This window comes from Diceros bicornis, chromosome 15, assembly GCF_020826845.1.
Source record: "Diceros bicornis minor isolate mBicDic1 chromosome 15, mDicBic1.mat.cur, whole genome shotgun sequence".
NCBI lineage: Eukaryota > Metazoa > Chordata > Mammalia > Perissodactyla > Rhinocerotidae > Diceros > Diceros bicornis.
In genome coordinates, this window is record NC_080754.1 from 27,012,933 (window position 1) to 27,031,149 (window position 18,217).

An 18,217-nucleotide genomic window follows, 5' to 3' on the forward strand; every position below is an offset into this window, starting at 1 on the left:
ATTGAGCTTCAGAGCCACGCTGGGAGGACTTTGGATCCCTACTTAACCCAATGACTCAACTTTAAAGGGAGATTTCTTTTTTTTCTTTTTTTTTTTTTGATGAGGAAGATTGGCCCTGAGCTAACATCTGTGCCAATCTTCCTCCACTTTATATATAGGACACCACCACAGCATGGCTCAATGAGCAATGTGCAGGTCTGTGCCTGGGATCCGAACTGGCGAACCCTGGGCCACCGAAGCAGAGCATGTGAACTTAACCACTACACCACCATGCCAGCCCCCTAAAGGGGGACTTCTTTTATTCAGAATTATGATTACAATTACTATTGTTTATAAGACTCCAAATTCTATGCCTGCCCTCTCCTCAATAAAGTTCCAAAACCTAGTTTCTCCTGACAAGGTTTGGATTATAAAACATTCACAATACAATTATTATTAACCTGATTTCATTTTTCTAAGAACATAAATCTGACTTTGAGTCACCAGACATAAGCTATTTACATGACAAACTTACTAAGTTTATTATAGATTCTTAGCTATTAATATCTTTTCAGAGCCTGCATCACCTCTGTTAACATCAATATCAGCAGCAAAAGTTTCGTGATAGCACAGTCCAATTTTTTTAAGTAAAGATTTTTGTTTGTTTGTTTATAAAAGTAGTATAGTTCCATTTCCAGCAATACGGCAGAAGAGATAAGCCTTTAACTACAAAACCTGCCAATGCCAGTTAATGTATTTTCTGCATGCAGACCTGAGATCAGAAGAAAGAAAGGGAAATACTCAGGAGTGAAGGAGTTAAAAACTAAGATGATGTCAGTGCTTTTGTGGGATTTTCATATTTCTGAGATCTAGAGTTTTGGGTTTTAAGGTCTGCATGGGAAAATGAGATACGATCTTAGATCAGGTCAGTGTAAATTGAATATCTCCTGCATAAAGCTGAAACCCTCAGTGAAAAGGTAGACTAGAAAAAACAGAAAGAATAAAGAAAAAGAAAGCTGAATGAAGGATATAATTATGGAAAGAACAGAACTTACTGATATAGAAACAATTGAAAATAGAATCAATAACACCAAAAGTTGGTCCTTAGAAGATAAAACAGACAAACTCCTGGCAAGGTTAATTAAGAAAAAGAAAGAAAGAAATGAAGATAACAGAAATAAAGAATATTGGAATAAACCTAACTTTACAACTTAAGTAACTAGAAAAATAAAAACAAACTAAACCAAAAGCTACTAGAAGGAAGAAAATAATAAAGATTACAGCAAAGACAAATGAAATAGGAAATAGAAAAAAAAATAGAGAAAATAAATGGAACCAAAAGTTGGTTCTTTGAAAAGATCAACAAAATCGACAAAATTTATTTAGATGGACCACAAAGAAAAAAAAAAAAGAAGAAGAAGAAGAAGAATAAAACTCAACTAAAATCAGAAAGCAAAGTGGGGACTTACTACTGATTCTACAGAAATAAAAAAGGATTATAAGAGAATACTATGAATATACACCGACAAATTAGATGACCTAGATGAAATGGTCCATGTGTTTCCTAGAAACACAAACCTTCCAAAACTAAATCACGAAAAAATAGAAAATCTGAATAGACCTATCATTTGTAAGGAGATTGAATTAGCAATGAAAAATCTCCCAACAAAGAAAAGTCCTGGACCTGATGGCTTCACTGGCGAATTCTATCAAACACTTAAAGAAGCACTAACACCAATCATTTTCAAACTTTTCCAATAGATTGAAGATGAAAGAACACTTCCTAACTCATTCTTTTAGGATTAGTCTGATACTAAATTCAGACAAAGACACTACAAGAAAAGAAAACTATATCCCACATGACCAATATTCCTTATGAACACTGATGCAAAAATCCTCAACAAAATAGTAGCAAATTGAATTCAGTAGTATATTAAAAGGATTATACACCATGACCAAATGAGATTTATTCCTAGAATGCAAGGATGATTCAACATACAAAACTCAATCAATGTAATACACTACTTAACAGAATGAAGGGAAAAAAATCACACGATCATCTCGATTGGTACAGAAAAAGCATTTGATGAAATTGAACACTCTTTCATGATAAAAAATACTCAACAAACTAGAAGTAGAAGGAAACTACTTCAATATAATGAAAGTCATATATGAAAATCCCACAGCAAATATCGTACTCAATGGTGAAAGACTGAAAGTTTTTCCTCTAAGATCAGGAACAAGGCCTGCTTTCACCACTTCTATCCAACATAGTACTGGAAGTTCTAGCCAGAGGAATTATGCAAGAAAAAGAAATAAAAGACATCCAAATTGGAAAAGAAGAAGTAAAATTATCTCTGTTTGCGGATGATAAGATCTTATATGTAGAAAAATCTAAAGATTCCACACACAAAAACTGTAGAGCTAATAAATGAATTCATCAGAGTAGTAGGATACAAAGTCAACACACAAAAATCAGTTGCATTTCTATACACTAATAATGAACAATCTGAAAAAGAAATTAAGAAAACAATTCCATTTACAATAGCATCAAAAAGAATAAAATAGTTAGGAATTAACTTAACCAAGGAGGTGAAAGACTTGTACAATGAAAATGGCAAAATATTGCCGAAAGAAATTAAAGAAGACAAATAAATGAAAACGCACCCCATGTTTATGGATTGGAAGACTTAATACTGTTAAGATGTCAGTACTGCCCAAAACGATCTACAGATTGAATGCAATCCCTACTGATATTTTTTGCGGAAATAGAAAAAGTCACCCTAAAATTCATATGGAATCTCAAGGGACCCTGAATAGACAAAGCAATCTTGAAAAAGAACAAAGCTAAAGGACTCATACTTCTGATTTCAAACGTTAATACAAAGTTACAGTACTCAAAACAGTGTGGTACTGGAATAAAGACAGATTTATAGACCAACGGAATAGAATAGAGAGCCCAGAAATAAACCCTTGCATATATGTTCAAATGATTTTTGACAAGGGTGCCAAGACCATTTGATGAGAAAAGGACAGTTTTTTTTTCAACAAATGATGATGTGAAAACTGGATATCCACATGCAAAAGAATGAAGTCAGATCCATACCTAATACCGTATACAAAAATTAACTCAAAATGGATCAAAGACCTAAACGTAAGACCTAAAATTATAAAACTCCTAGAAGAAAACATAGGGCAAAATCCTCACAACCTTGGGTTTGGAAATGATTCTTGGATATGACACCAAAAACACAGGCAAAAAAAGAACAAATAGACAAACTGGTCTTCATGAAAATTTTCAAATTTGTGTATCAAAAGACACTATCAACAGAACAAAATGGCAACCCACAGAATGGGAGAAAATATTAGCAAATCATATATCTGATAAGGGATTATATTCAGAACGTATAGAAAACTCCTAAAACTCAACAACAAAAAAACAAACAACTTAATTCAAAAGTAGGCAAAGGACTTGAATAGACATTTCTCCAAAGAAGATATGCAAATGGCCAATAAGCATGTGAAAAGATACTTAACATCACTATTCATTAGGGAAACGCAAAACAAAACTACAATGGAATCATATGGAATCTGATTCCATATGAGATACCACCTCACATCCATTAGGATGGCTACCATTAAAAAAAAAAAAAAAAAAAAAAACAGAAAATAACAAGTTCTGGTGAGGATGTGGAGAAATTGGAACTCTTGTGCCCTGTTGGTGGGAAGGTAAAAGGTATAGCTGCTGTAGAAAACATTATGACAGTTCCTCAAAAAATCAAAAATAAAATTACCAATTGATCCAGCAATTCCACTTCCAGAGATATACCCAAAAGAACTGAAAGCAAACTCTGAAAGAGGTATTTGCATACCCATGTTCATAGCAGCATTTTTCATAACAGCTAAAACATAGAAGCAACCCAAGTTTCCATTGATAGATGAATGGATAAGCAAAATGTGGTATATTCATACAATGGAATCTTATTCAGCCTTAAAAAGGAACAAAATTCTGACATATGTTACAAAATGGATGAATCTTGAGGATATTATGCTAACTGAAATAAGGCAGCCACAAAAAGACAAATATTGTGTGATTCCACTTATATGAGGTACTTAGACTAGTCAAAATCACAGGGACAGAAAGTAGAATGGTGGTTGCCAGGGACTAGGGGAAGAGGGGAACGGGAAGTTATTGTTTAATGGGTACAGAGTCTCCAGATGAAAAGAGTTCTGGAGATGTATGGTGGTGACAGTAGCACAACATTATGATCGTATTTAATGTCACGGAACTGTACACTTAAAAATGGTTAAGATGGTAAATTTTATGTATGTGTATTTTACCACAATAAAATTGAAAATAAAATGAATTGAGGAAAAAATATAAAACCTGAATATAAACTACTTTAAATTGAGTCAGCAGTTAAAAAAAAAACCCACCCCTCATAAAAGGTAGGTCAAGATGATTTTACAGACAATTTTTACCAAACATTCGAGGAATAGATAGTTCCAATTTTATACAAACTCTTCCAGAGATTAGTAAAAAAGGGAATGCTCTACAACTAATTTGGTAAAGTTGGTATAATTTTAATACCAAAACCAAAGGCAGTATAAGAAAGGAAAACTATAGATCAATAAATCTCAGTAATAATATAGATGGAAATGTCCTAAACAAAATATTAGCAAGTCAAATGCAATATTGGATTTATAAAAAATACATCATGATCAAGCTAAGTTTAAACCAGAAATATAAGAAGAACATAAAACTTTGTTAATGTAAATCACCATATAAACAGGACAGAAGGGAAAACATGATCATCACAACAGATTCAGAAAAAGTATTCAATAAAATTCAACACTCATTCCTGTTAAAACTCCTGGCAAACTAAAAATAGAGCTTAACTCCCTGAACCTGATAACAGATATCAATAAAAACCCCATAGTAAACATCATACTTAAAGATAAAATATTGGGAAACATTTCCTCTAAAATTCAAAATGAGTCCAGTTATCACCAGCAAGTGATAAATACTTCCATTAAACACTATGCTGGAGGGCTAGCCAGTGCAATAAGACAAGAAAAATAAAGTTATGAAGGTATAGAGAAGTTCTTTTTGGTATGGAAAGGAAGAAACAAACCTGTAATTATTTATAGATGATATAATTGTTTATATAGAAAGCCCTCCAAATTTATAAATTATTAGCAAAGTTCTACATATATGATCAAAAATTTTAAAATAACTACATTCCTATACATCAGTAAAGGAAAATATTTTTTAAATGGTAGTGTTTATGATAGTGACAAATATAAAGTACCTAAGAATAAATCTAACAAAAGATGTGCTTAATCTTTAAGGACAAAGTTATACAACTTCATTGAAATATATTAAAGAAGACATACTCACTATATAAAAATTGCAAAACATAAATAATTGAAAGACCAAAAACCCATAATCTCACTATCCAGACAACCACATTGTTGTGTGTCCTTCCAGGATTTTTTCCCATGCTTTAAAAAACATATAGCTTAATTTACCCAGTATATATAACTGTATCTTGTTTTTTTAACTTTACCTGATATCATGAGCATTACTTTGTGTTTTTATTCTTTGTAAACATAGCCTGAGGAGGGACCAATCTTTTACGTCTTAGATGGTAGTTCTTTCTTTTCCCTCTTTTGGAGGGATGGAAAAGCTGGCTAGGGGGACTGGGCCAGCTAAGCCCAACAGCAAAATTGTGGGTGTTGTATGTAAACTCCCCTTGCTGAGCTCTGGAAGCCCCCTTTCCCAACAAAGCCATTCCCTCAACCTGAAAACCGTCATTGTTACCATTCCTATTTCCCTATAAATAGCAGCAGCACAGGGGCAGGTCTCCCTCCTGGAGCACTTCCTTCAGTATGTCGAGCTACAACCACCTCTCTGTGAGACGAGAGCTCTGGGATCATGTGCACTCTACTGCTTCTTTGCTTTTAAGCGCTTCCTTAATAAACCTTACTTTATGCTTGCTCCATGTGTTGCTAGTATGTATGTGTGATAGAGTGTGTGTGTGTCTGTGTGTGCCCCTTATGGAACATTGGACATCACTTTTATACAGTAAGAAATATTCCATTATAGGGATAGCCCATAATTAACTTCCTGTTGGACACTTAGGCTATTTCCAACATGTTGCTAATATAAATAAAGCCTTGGTGACTATCTTTGTTTATAATACTTGGGTTTGTTTTCATTATTTCAGTTCATTTCCTTAACATAAATTTCTGTAAGTGGAATTACTGGTTAATGCTGTTATAGAAACTTTCATGTCACTAATACATCCAGCCAAATTTCTTTGCAGTAAAATCGTGTCAATTTACAACCCCATTAGCAGTATATGAGAAAGTACCTATTCCCAATACCCTCTCCCTTTGAAAAAAATCTTTGCTTGGTAGTACCAATTTCAAATCTTGTCAAACAGGGTTGTGTCTCCTTTTGAGTCTTCATTTAAAGAACTTGCTAGTCACGGGCTGAGTTGATTAGAGTCTCCTGCTCCAGCAAATGGGAAGGCAAGTGAGCCCCTTCATGTTGATGATGTAGTTTTATTGTGTAGGGGAGTAGGCCCAGTCTTGACAAGTCTCTAAATCTGTTGGGCTTGTTGTTAGAATGAAGAGATTAGCATTAGGTACAGCAAAACTACAGTATTATGTTTGTCTTTCATCACCATTTAAACAATCTTAAACCACTCCTTCAACGAATTATTCAACTATTTAGGAAAACAGTTTGCAGATAACCCAATCTACTAAACTTCAGAAGGTTATTCTTAGGCAAGAAATCCTGGTGAGGGGGAAGGCTATAGAGAAGTTCTTTTTGGTATGAAAGTGGTTCTCAAAAGATAGAGTGCATCCAAATCTGTGGAGGAGCTTGTAAGAACGTACTCTAGGGCCCACCACCAGAGTCTGGTTCCCACTGTATGAGGTGGCATCCAGGAATCTGTATTTTAACATGTGCCCAGGATGATTCTGATACAGGTGGTCTATCAACCACATTTTAAGAAACACTACCCTTAAAATAAAATGATAGTATCTGCTTTTAAAACTTTTTGTAAGCTAAAACCACCTTACTGAAGTTGTAAGGCACAGAAATTTTGGGTCTTGATCAAGCTTTGTTCTAAAGAATATTCCCAGCTTTATTCTTGCTGCTCAAGCTTTGCTGAAATGAACTGACCAGAATGCAAGGCAGGCTCTTCAGTTTCGATCAGATTGTTAGACACCTGAAGCCTGTTGTTCTCACCCTGGCCACATAGATAACGAATTTGCAGAACAGAAGAGCCAAGGATTTGACTGTGAAGGGTTGATAATTGGGAGAAATAGGTTTCTCCTCTCCTCTCCTTTCCTCTCCTGTCCTCTCCTCCCTTTCTTCATGACACTCCATCTTCTACTTCACCAGAAAGAACGAAGCCGCCTAACTTGATCTCCTTCGATGTCCCAGAACCCTCTCTACCAGGAATATCCCACCTCAGAAAAGAGGCTAAATCTCCACTGGAAGGCTGTACACACGCAGACACACACACACACACGCACACACACACACACACACACACCCAGTGCCTGGTCTGCTCCCCTCTTTCCCCTCGGATGGCTTAGTCCATCACTTCTCTCTGAGAGTCTCTTTCTGCATTGCTCCTTCTCCTCTGCTGACAGTCTCTCTTGACCTAAAATAAAAGTCTTCTATCCACTTGTGTCTTCCTTGTCTCTATCTTTTATTTCACCCATGAGCATCCTGAAAGAGAGGTTCACACTCTATACCTCTTCTTTATCATACACTCCTCACCTTCTGCCCTCCACCTCAATCACTTCACTGAAAATATTTTCCTTAAAAGTTACCAAGGGGGCTGGCCTGGTGGCATAGTGGTTATGTTCGCGCACCCCACTTCAGCGGCCTGGGGTGTGCAGGTTTGGATCGCAGGCGCGGACCTGTGCACAGCTTATCAGGCCATGCTGTGGTGGGTGTCCCACATATAAAGTAGAGGAAGGTGGGCACGAATGTTAGCCCAGGGCCAATCTTCCTCAGCAAAAAGTGGGAGATTGGCAACAGATGTTAGCTCAGGGCTAATCTTCCTCACACACACACACACACAAAAGTTACCAAGGGCCAGCCCTGGTGGCCTAGTGGTTAAGTTTGGCTGACTCTGCTTTGGCGGCCCAGGTTCGGTTCCTGGGCACGAACCTACACCACTCATCTGTCAGTGGCCATGCTGTGGCAGCAGCTCACATGCAAAAAGAGGAAGATTGGCAGCAGATGTTAGCTCAGGGTGACTCTTCCTCAGAAAAAAAAAAAAACAAAAAAAAAAAACTAAATAACTCCTTCATAATTACCAAAAACAATTTTCTTCTCAGTCCCCTTTAGTCTCTATAAAATTTGGAACCATCCATCCATTCATTCAACAAATATTTATTGAACATCTACCTCAATATTCTCCCTTGCCAAGTGTCCTCTTGATATTTGCACTCTATTGCCCGCCTCGAAGCTGAACAGTTCTCCACCTAACACTTTCCCTGTTCCTTCTGGTCCCTTTGCCACTTAGCTTCTCTTCTCTGCTACCGGGGGAAGTCAGTCTTCTGGGTGTCATCTCCAGCCCTTTCCCTCTCCTTCTATACTTTCTCTCTGGCTAAATTGCATCTACTTTTATGGTTTATAAATCTATAATTCTACCCTGCCTTTGCACCCATTTTCCAGACTCACCTTTCCAGCGATTTCCTGGCTGCCCTGTCAAATGCAACATGTCCAAGTCTAACTTTTCCTTGAACCGTTTCTTCTATCTTCCTTCCTGTATTAATTGTAACATCAGTCCCCCAGATATTCAGGCCAGAAACCCCTGTATCATCTTTGATTCCTTCCTCTTCCTTGTCCCCAGCATCACAGTTTGTCACCAGCTACTATTCCTCCAAATTATTTCTCCCATCATGGTCTCTTGTTCACCTTGCTGTTACTCCAACTGGTGCAGCAGCCTCTTAACCGCTCTTCCTGATTCCTCTATTCCCCACCTGGACACTTAGCTTCCATCACACCACTGCTGGATTGATCTTCAACTAAGGGTACCAGGAAGGAAAGTTTCTCACATCACCTCCTTGGCAGGGATGGCTTTAGAAAATGCCTGAATTGCCTGCCCAGAAGGCAGCTGCTTGGATCCTGTGGGCATGCGTCTAGTTTCTTATCAGAACCACGGAGACTGGTGACTGGAATTTTTCCCGTCATCCTCTTACAACTGAGAAAAGGAAACCAGAAGCCTGAAACATGTGTCCTCAGAAGGAGGTCATTTGGTGCTGGGTCACCTTCCTCTGGTTGTGGATGACGAGAGTGTTCAGGAGTCTTGTCAGTGGATCTGTCTGCACTGCAGAATGGTTTCTGTAATAAGGAATGCCCATTACCAAGGCATTTCTACCCTATAGGTGGTTTCTGTGGGAGGCATTGTCTTCACTTTGAGTTCTTCAGTGTCAACTGACTTGTGATTAATTGACCTGTACAGTCAAGAAAGGGATTTCTTTTATCCTTCTCTCACTAGGCACATTTTGACTCTATAAATTATAAAGATGTTGATGCCACATATCTGTATAGTGCTTTATAGTTTCTCTTAGTTAATAATACCCCCATTTCACAGATGAGGAAGCTGATATTTGGAGAGGCTAAGTGACTTACCCAACATTGCATACCTTGTAAGTGCAGGGCTGGGACTCAAAGGTAAGAGTCAAAGCTTGGAAGGTGTGAGCCATTGCTCTGCTGTGGGACTGTTACCGAGTGCATGGCCTCTCCATAGTTTGGGCTCTTCTAACCCAACTTCAAGAGGGCTGAAGTAAGGGATGGAGATACGGTGACTGACTTGCCCCGAGTTCTTGGCCTGCCACATATAGAGGGGTCTGAGCCTGGGGCAAGTCTGGCACATTTTCAGGGGCAAATTTTGTGGCACCGGGATATTTATGCCAATTTTCCTGGTGCTCCTTTTCTGTGATGATGTCAGAGTGAGCTGTGCTGGCTGCTGACTGCTTGGGGTGCCAGGCCTGCTGTCAGAAGACGTGTATGTGGTATCAGCTAAAATGGACAGTTTTTAAGAAGTTGTCTCAGGGGAAGAGCCTGCATCCAGGGACAGTGAGGGCACTGGAGCTGGCACTGAGGTGGGGCCATTCCTCACTCTAAGTCCTGGAACCTCCTGGATTTCTCAGCTACCACTGGAGTCAGAGAGCTTTCAGCAAGGCGGTTACTGTTCTCCCTTGAACTGCGTCTGGTGGGAGACGTCCATCAGCTGTCCGAGTCCAGTGGGGGCTGCAGGACGGCAAACTTGATGGTGTTGACAGGCAATGTTTCTCCTGTGTGGGCCTCTGGTGACTCCACAGGTATGAGGAGGTGATGGGTGTGTTGTTGACTCAGGTGAAGGAGTGGTGACAGAGTGGTGATGACTGGTGGGAGATAACATTCTCACAGAGTGGAAAAGTCACTCCCTGAAGAGAAAACAAAGCCTGTGTCTTGCGTGCATGCATGCGTTGTGGGCAGAGGCTTATTCTTAGCACCTGGTCTGTTTGTCTTGAGTTATTCCTGGAACTGGAGGTGAGGAACCCACACGGCATATCACCCACAAAGTTTCACTTTTCTGCTGTTATTTCCTGGCTGGTGGGGCTCTTCACCAGGCTGTGCCTAGGGCAGTGTAGAGCCAAGGGAAGCACCCAACTGCAAGGATAGACTTGAAGAGAAAATTGACTCACAGATAAGCGCAGGTCCCCTGAAAGGTGTGAAGAAGTTGTAGAAGGGAGGCAGAACCACTGGCCTTGTGACCCTATGTAGGGAGCCAAGGGACATATGTGTGTGTTTCAGCCTTAGAATCTGCACAGCCCCCATCCTCATTGCAGTAACTGGGCTTCAGGATGCAGCCTCAGCCCCTCTCACAGAGGAGAAAACAGGTTGTGGGAACTCATGTTCATACAAAGCTGGGTCTGCACTTCCCAGGATTGGGATGAAGATTCTGTTGTTCCCTCAGAAATTCTTAGTGACCAAAGACTGAAATTTCTGAGCGGTTCCTGGGCTGTGAGGGACTTCAGGCTTCTGCCTCTCGGTAGTCAGGGTTTGGAAGATGAATAGTTCCCAGAGCTGCCCCTCAAGGACAGTAGGTTGGTGTGAAACGATGGATGTGATGGCTGTTGGAGCCACTGCTGTAGGGACTGTGTCAGGTGATGATGGAGGTGGTAGCTGTGGTTTGTGTTCCTGTTGTTATTTTAGAGGAAACAGAAACTGTGACCAGCGTTGTGTTGGCTAGGTATTTTTCCCCTATTGTTCCTAGAATTCAAGATGAGGAAAGACACTAACTCAAAATGCCCTTAGAATAACTGATCTCATGATATCTCCAGCACCTGGAACAGTGGCTGGCATACAGGAATTACTTCATAGCTATCTGTTGAATAAATGAACTCATGTGTCCCCATCCCCTGGTCTTTGCTTCCTTCAGCTGAGATTGGAGAGAGGGGGAGGTTGCACCTGTTTCTCCTGTGACTGTCACAGTGGTCCCAGGACCAGGAGGAGGCCAATATGATGGTTGCAGCCTGGGAGGTAGCCAGAAGGTAGCCAAACTCCTGAGGGCAACACTAGGCTAGGAGGGTGTGCCTGCCTTGGATGGGACCAGCGAGAGATGAGCTCCAAAACCAAGATGGTGGAGGCTGGAGATTGAATTTCTGAGGAGAGGAAGGTGTGGGGGAAAAAGAAAATTGGAGCTGTGCTGGTTAACATATGGTCAAAGCTGGGTTTTGATGCTTCTTGGCTTGGTCCTGGAGTTTCTGGGGTTATCACCAGGGTAACGTTGGTGCTGCCATGCCAGATGCGGGGAGAGATCAAATGACCTGTGGTGAGATCCAAGGTGAAGAAATGCCTGGTCACTAGGCATTGTCTGGATGTGACTTCAGTGGGTATAGTTGGAAAGGAGAGATAAGGTTCTTGCCTTCAAGCCAACTGTAAAGACGGATTCTAAATTATTTTCCTCTGTGTTATTGACCTAAGTCTTTGAGGTCAGCTCAAAGGAGGTGGCTCCATTTACTGATGAGGAAAAGGAAGAAGAAGCTTGAGAAAGCTGTAATGATGTCAGTGACTTTTGTGATACCCTAGTTCCCTCAGAACCCCGGTCAGCTTGTCCTTGACTTGTGGAAGGAGGAAATGAAGTGGGAAAGCAGTGTTGTCATAACTATCGTGATTTGGTGTTGGCTTGGTTGTTTGAGCTATGATTCCTGACAGACATGGTGCTTCTGACACTCCCTAACAAGGTCCTTTCTGAGCCTGACATGGACAAGAAACAGTGGAATCCGACAAGACCATGGCGTGGTTAAGAGCATGGGTTCTAGAGTCAAACTGACTAACACTTGCTGTGTGACTTGGGCAAGTTACTTGACTTCTCTGAGGTTTGGAGGACTTATGCAAAAAAGTGAGATGATGGTAGATAATAGTAATACCAATGGGGTAACCTATATAAAGGGCTTAGTACCTAAGGTCAATAAATGGCACTCAGCGCTGCCTGGTGTCTTGTTCTCTACAAAGTTCTTAGATCCCAGCAAAGGCAGCAATCCTGTGACTGTGTCCTTATTAGGACAGAACCCCTGCTTGCTGCTGTTTTTACACTCATCCACTCCCTTTCCGGATCTCCACTGCCACCACCAGGCCAAGACACAGCATCTTCTGCCTGGACTCCTGAAACCAGCTCCTAACTGGCCTCCCATTTCACCCTCACCCCCTTCCAATCCATCTTCCTCCACAACATCCAGAGCGATCATTCCAAAATTCAATTCTGATCACATCATTCCTTTACCAAAACCCCTCACTGTCTGCCCATTTTAGTTCCTCAAGATCCACAGTCCATTCCACGGCTTACAAGGCCCTGCCTGATCTAGTACCTGCCCACCTCTTTCAAGTCCTCCAAAGGGCCGAGCTCTCTCCTGACTCTGCGTGTCTTCCCCTGCCGGATCATGCTTCCCCACCCCCCAACCTGGCTTACTACTCAGCCTTCGAGTCTCAGCTCATATGTACAGCACTTCCTCAGAGAGGCCCTCCTGGACTGACTAATCTAAGTGAAGTCTCCCTGTTTTACTCTCATCATAATACTTGTTCAACAGAACGCCACATTTGTGTTGGGAGTTTTGCTGTAATTAGTTTCTCTCTCTCTGCATGCTAGATCTTAGCTCTAGGAGGCCGGGCCCTGTCTATTCCATTCTTCACCGTGCACACACAGTGCTGCCCTAGAACAATGTCGGGTACAAGGTAGGCACTCTTTAAATAGCTGTTTAATTAACAAATGTATGAACGAGTGAATGAGTGAATGAATGAGTAGGTGAGTATCTCAGCTTCTGCTCTTCCTCCATTAATGAGCTGTGTTGGTTTGGAGGTTTGTTTGTGAACACTTGCATGCTCCAATGCAAACCCAGTGAACGAGGAGATCTGGACTCTGGTCCCAGCTGCTCTACTTACAGGCCATGTGACCTTAAACAGGCTTTAGAGGCAGGAACCATGACTTATTCATCTTCGTGTGCAGAGCACTTGGCACAAGTAGAAATTTAGCAAGGGAATGAGTAACTCCAAACTCTTTCCTATTCTGAGTTCCCCCAAACCCAGTCAATGGGAATGTTGTAACTCAAACTGCAATTTTAGTTGGAGTTATTTATATAGAGGGTAGATATCTACACAGACCTTAAAAATGCACACTTGGGGAACTGAGCTGCCTACAACACAGGCCTAACCCTAACCCTAACCTAACCCTCCATATGAGCATGGCCATGATTGTAGAGGCCTCATGTACAAACACAGACGCCCAGTTCCTGGGGCCTCTTCAGAGTCTCAAGGAAATTGTTAAGTATTGAAACCTCTATGAAGTGTCAACAAATTGAATTCATTTCAACTCAACTTCTCAGCACTGTGCTGGGAAGTGGGGATATGATGATGACTAAGTGTCTGCTTGACATGAACTCAGCCCAGTAGAAGGAAAGACGAATATTCGATGTGAAATGTTGGAACTAGGAGAAGAGAGAGATGGCCTGTGAAGTCTTCAGTCCTGGCCTTCTGAGAAGTGGCTTTGCGAGCTACGCTATGTGCCTATTGGAAGCATTTAGCCATGCCATGAAACCAGGAAACAGACATGGTAGCAAACCACTTGTTCGAGCACGTAAAAGACCAGCGGCTTCTTGGCCTCTGCTTGCAATGAAGACTTAAATCACTCACATGTGAAACACTGCCAGGACAGCCTCTGCCTCTGGAGCTGAACCCAGAAACCAAGGGCGTGGAAGAAACTGCTGGGCAAGGAACCATGAAGCAGTGGTATCAGCTCCAGCAGGGCCTTTGCTCAACGGCAGAGCTAGTGTTTAGGATCAGTTCATGCGATAAACCACATTCTGCATAAACCAAGCCGGCCCTTGCAAACCCGCAGGAAGGACAGGGGTGCTTTTTTTGAGACTCGAGGATCCTTGGATAAATGAAAATGCCTCTGAGCCAACAGAGGTGCCCATTCCACGCCTGGCTCCATCACCCTCCACACCTCCAATCTCCCCAGCTCTAAAATGGAGTGGTCTCTCTCTCAAACAAACTTTATGACTCTTCTACTGTATACCAGAGACTACCTCGTTTTATCCTCACCACAATCCTCTGAAACAGCCACTTTCCATTTGACTTACTTTGCCGATGAAGATAACGAGCTAAGGGGACTATACTCATGTCTCCTGGGCTGGTAAATGGCAACATTGACATGGGGTCTTCTGATTTGAAGTTCCTCCTCTTCACTGTACATTTTGTTGAGCCACTGGCCTAAATTTGATTGATTTTCTTGTTGGGACCTCTCGTTCAGGGATTCTCTCCTTTTGGGTGTCCCCAAGCACAGTGAAGGTTTCCTGGGCTGGGAGGCAGGGAGCTGATAGCCTGAGGAGGGTTTTGGTGCCCTTGGTGGCTAGTCGGTTAGGCCTCTCCCAGACTGACAGACAGATTGGAGGTTCTCTGAGAGAGGGAGAGCAGGAGACCCGTCCCTCTGGGGCCCTCTGCGACTGTGGATCTCCCCTGTCCTGCACTTGCTACTGCCCGGTAAACTCCCAGTGGCTGCGCCGGGCGATAGCCTTTCGGTTACCGGGCCACTGATAGTATTGGAGACTGAGGCCTATTTTGACCCAGTTTCCTTGCCGTAGGGCGGGGAATCAGGGTTGCCAGGCTTCCTTCTGTGTCATTCCTTCCAGGAGCCACCAGTAGCTGCTGAGTTTCCAATGGCTCCCTATCCAGCCCATCTCTGTCCACATTCCTTTTCTCCTTTCTCCTTCAAGAGCCAGGGCTTTTCCTTAAGGAAGCCTTTATCACTGCAGCGCCTTGGTGGAAACCCAGGGGTTCCCCTCTGGCCTGGGGCAGAAGCTCTGACACCTTCTCCAGGGATGACCCCGGCCTGGACGAGGATGCTGGCAGCAAGTGTGGAAACAGACCCTAGATTCGGATATAGGCAGGTCACCCATTAGCTCCCTCAGGGATCCAAGGGAACAGGACTGACCAGTTTCCACTTTCCTAGAAGCTCCCCCAGGCAGATGGGAGGCCAACTTCCCTGTCCCTGTGGAGACTACTTTCCCTTCGTGGTCCTCTCAAAGCTCAATCAGATGCTCCTGTCACCACCTCCCATCCACTCCCACCTCCTCTCCTGGCCCTACTCCATTTTGTCCCCCAACAAAGCACAGGGCTCTGTGCTCCAGGATATCCCTGCACTTCCTCAGGGTCATCACAGGGACTCCCTTCCACCTTCAGGGTCCTTTGCTCCTTCTCTTGCTCATACCCCATCGCTCCCCACCTTGGCTTTCCCTGCCCGCTCCCACCCAGTTCTTGCCCCTTCGGGCTCCTCTCCACAGACTTCCCAGCTCCTCCTGAGCTCGATGACCCTAACGCAGGGCTGAGTGCGGAGTTGGTTGCAAACATTGTTTGTGTGGCCTTTAAGCCACAGAACGTCAAAACTTAAGAACTTAGGGATCAGAGGTCATGCCATTCACCACCCTACTTTTTACATAGAGGAACAGAGGCCTGAAGAGAGATACAATAGGGCCTGGTCACAGGGACCAGATCAGTTAGTGGCAAAGCCAAGACTGGGCCACTTTCTCTCCAAGCCACTTTCTCTCCATTGTCCATGGTTATGACTCCCACGGACACTCCTTCTTCTACATCCCTCTATTTTACCCCCAGGACAAGACCCTGAGTGGCTGGCCACTGTAGGCCCTGAAGGTTCCTTCTGGCCTCCATTTCCTTACTGTGTAATGAGTAGGTGGGTGGGGGAGGCTGTGATGGGAGGGTGGGGAGGTGGCGGTTGTTTTACTTGCCCTTAGCCAAGCCCTTAAACACTTCAAGGAAGGTGAAATATTCCACTTCAATGATATCATGTCTCTTACTCTCTGTAAGAGAGTATGTTCCTTCTGACCTACTCCCCAAGAAATGATTCCTTGGGTGAAAGCTTCCCAGGCCTGTTGAGGAGGGGAAGGAGCTGTGATTGTATCTTTGGTTTGGGCTCCTGACCTCGCACCCTCACCTGGGCCCCAGAGCCTCTGAGATGACTCAGACACCCAGAAATACAGAATGAAACCTGGTCCTGGAGCAAGAGGGGCAGCTTGGAAGGTGGTGGGGAGAGGACTGGGGGACACAGAGGGAACTTCTCCAACAGGCCTTGCTCCCTCCCCCACGCCCAGCTCTACTCAGATTGGGGAGGCAGGGGTGTGGAGGAAGCCAAAACCAGCACCAGGGCTCTGAACCCTGCCCTGAAGGCATGAGCCAATGAGCCAAGGCAAGAAGCCGACTGACTGCCGGCATCTCAGCTGCTCTCTAGTCCCTGCCTTGCTTCTCCAAGCCAGTCTGCTTCTTGTATTCCTTAGCCTCTCTCTTCTGGTTCTCTCCTCTCTCTGTATCTATTTGGCTTTGATTCATCTGTTTCTTACCTGTCTTTTCCTCTGACTCTACATCTTTATATAAGTTTTCCTTCTGGTTCTGTCACCCAGCTTTCTTATTTTTCTCTGTGTCAGTCTCTCCTCTCAACTCTCTCACCTTCTTTCTACAGTTCTGCTACCTGTCTCTTTCTCTCCACAAAATAGGCATGGTTCCCCCAGTGGGTTTCCCAAAACCAGGCCACTCCTGCCCCTAGACATCTCTCTGCTTCTCTCTATCTCCTCTTTTCTCTATCTCTCTAGCATTCTCCCTCTCTCTGCCCCATCTTGTCCCATCTCTGTCCCTTCATAGCTCTCTCTCTCTCTCCATGACAGGCCCCAGCTCCCCTGATGGGCTTCCTGACATCAGTTACCCTCTGCCCCCAGAATGCTGCCCCAGGTGCATCACTTACCCAGGACCATGGGCCAAAGGAGGCAGGAACATAAGCAGCTCAGGGACACCCAGGGGACCTTCCTCCAGTGGGGCCCCCTCATGGCTCCAGAAAGAGCCCACCAGGCTCCTCAGCGGAAGCTCGTCAGCACAGATGCAGCCGTGTGAGAAGCAGAGGTGAACCTGTCCCCACTGGCTGCCAGCCTGAAACAGGTGCATTTCCCTGAGGGGAAAGAGTACCAGGGGAAGAGGACAAAAGAAGGCGGGGCCCCATGCCAATCATCCTTGCTCCGGCTTTTCTTTCCTCAATCTCCACCCCCTTCCCCCACCAGGAAAAAAAAACACCAAAACACCCATTGCTCTTCTCCTAGTCAGCCTGAGCCAAGCAGGGGGAGAGAGGGGAGGGGAGGAGAACAGAAACCAAGACACCCTGGAAATGAGGGGACCACCCTCCTGCCAGGGATCCTGGGCCCTGTCCTCCCTCCCCAAGGGTTGCCCCTCTCCTACCGAGCTTTCTACCGCTGCTGTGGGAGACAGCTGGGTCATTTCAGAAGAAGGGGCAGGAGAGAGTGTGGAAGAAAAAGACCAAGAGGGAGTGAGTTTGGGGCTGTATGAATAGGAGAGAGATTTGAGGAGACTCCAGGAAACATGGGGTTTGGGGGCAACAATGTGAGGTGAGAGGTAGGAATCACAAATACCCTGTGTGCAACTTTTGGAAAGGAGTCTTGGGCTTAGAATATTTGCTCAGTGCCAGGCCATGGTAGACCCTCACCAAAATATGGATTTCTTCTTTCCAGGAGAGGGAGCACAGAGCCAGGGTCCAGAGAGCCTGAGGCAACCTGGGCAAGTAGCTTGAGGGGTCTGGGATGGGTAGTGAGGTTGAGGGTAGAACTTCGAGGGAGGTAATTGTGACCCCACGAGGAAGTGGGGTCT

General features: G+C 43.6%; 1 protein-coding gene across 2 annotated transcripts in view; it reads right to left on the reverse strand.

Moving 5' to 3' along the window:
- MUC4 (mucin 4, cell surface associated) overlaps positions 1-17,388 on the reverse strand; it is a 79,305-nt gene extending 61,917 nt beyond the window's left edge. For both annotated transcript variants that reach the window (XM_058555548.1, XM_058555547.1), the window contains exon 1: positions 17,307-17,388. In XM_058555548.1, coding sequence (XP_058411531.1) covers positions 17,307-17,388 — 82 coding nt within the window. The remainder of the gene's footprint in view (positions 1-17,306) is intronic.
- Between the last annotated feature and the right edge of the window lie 829 nt (positions 17,389-18,217).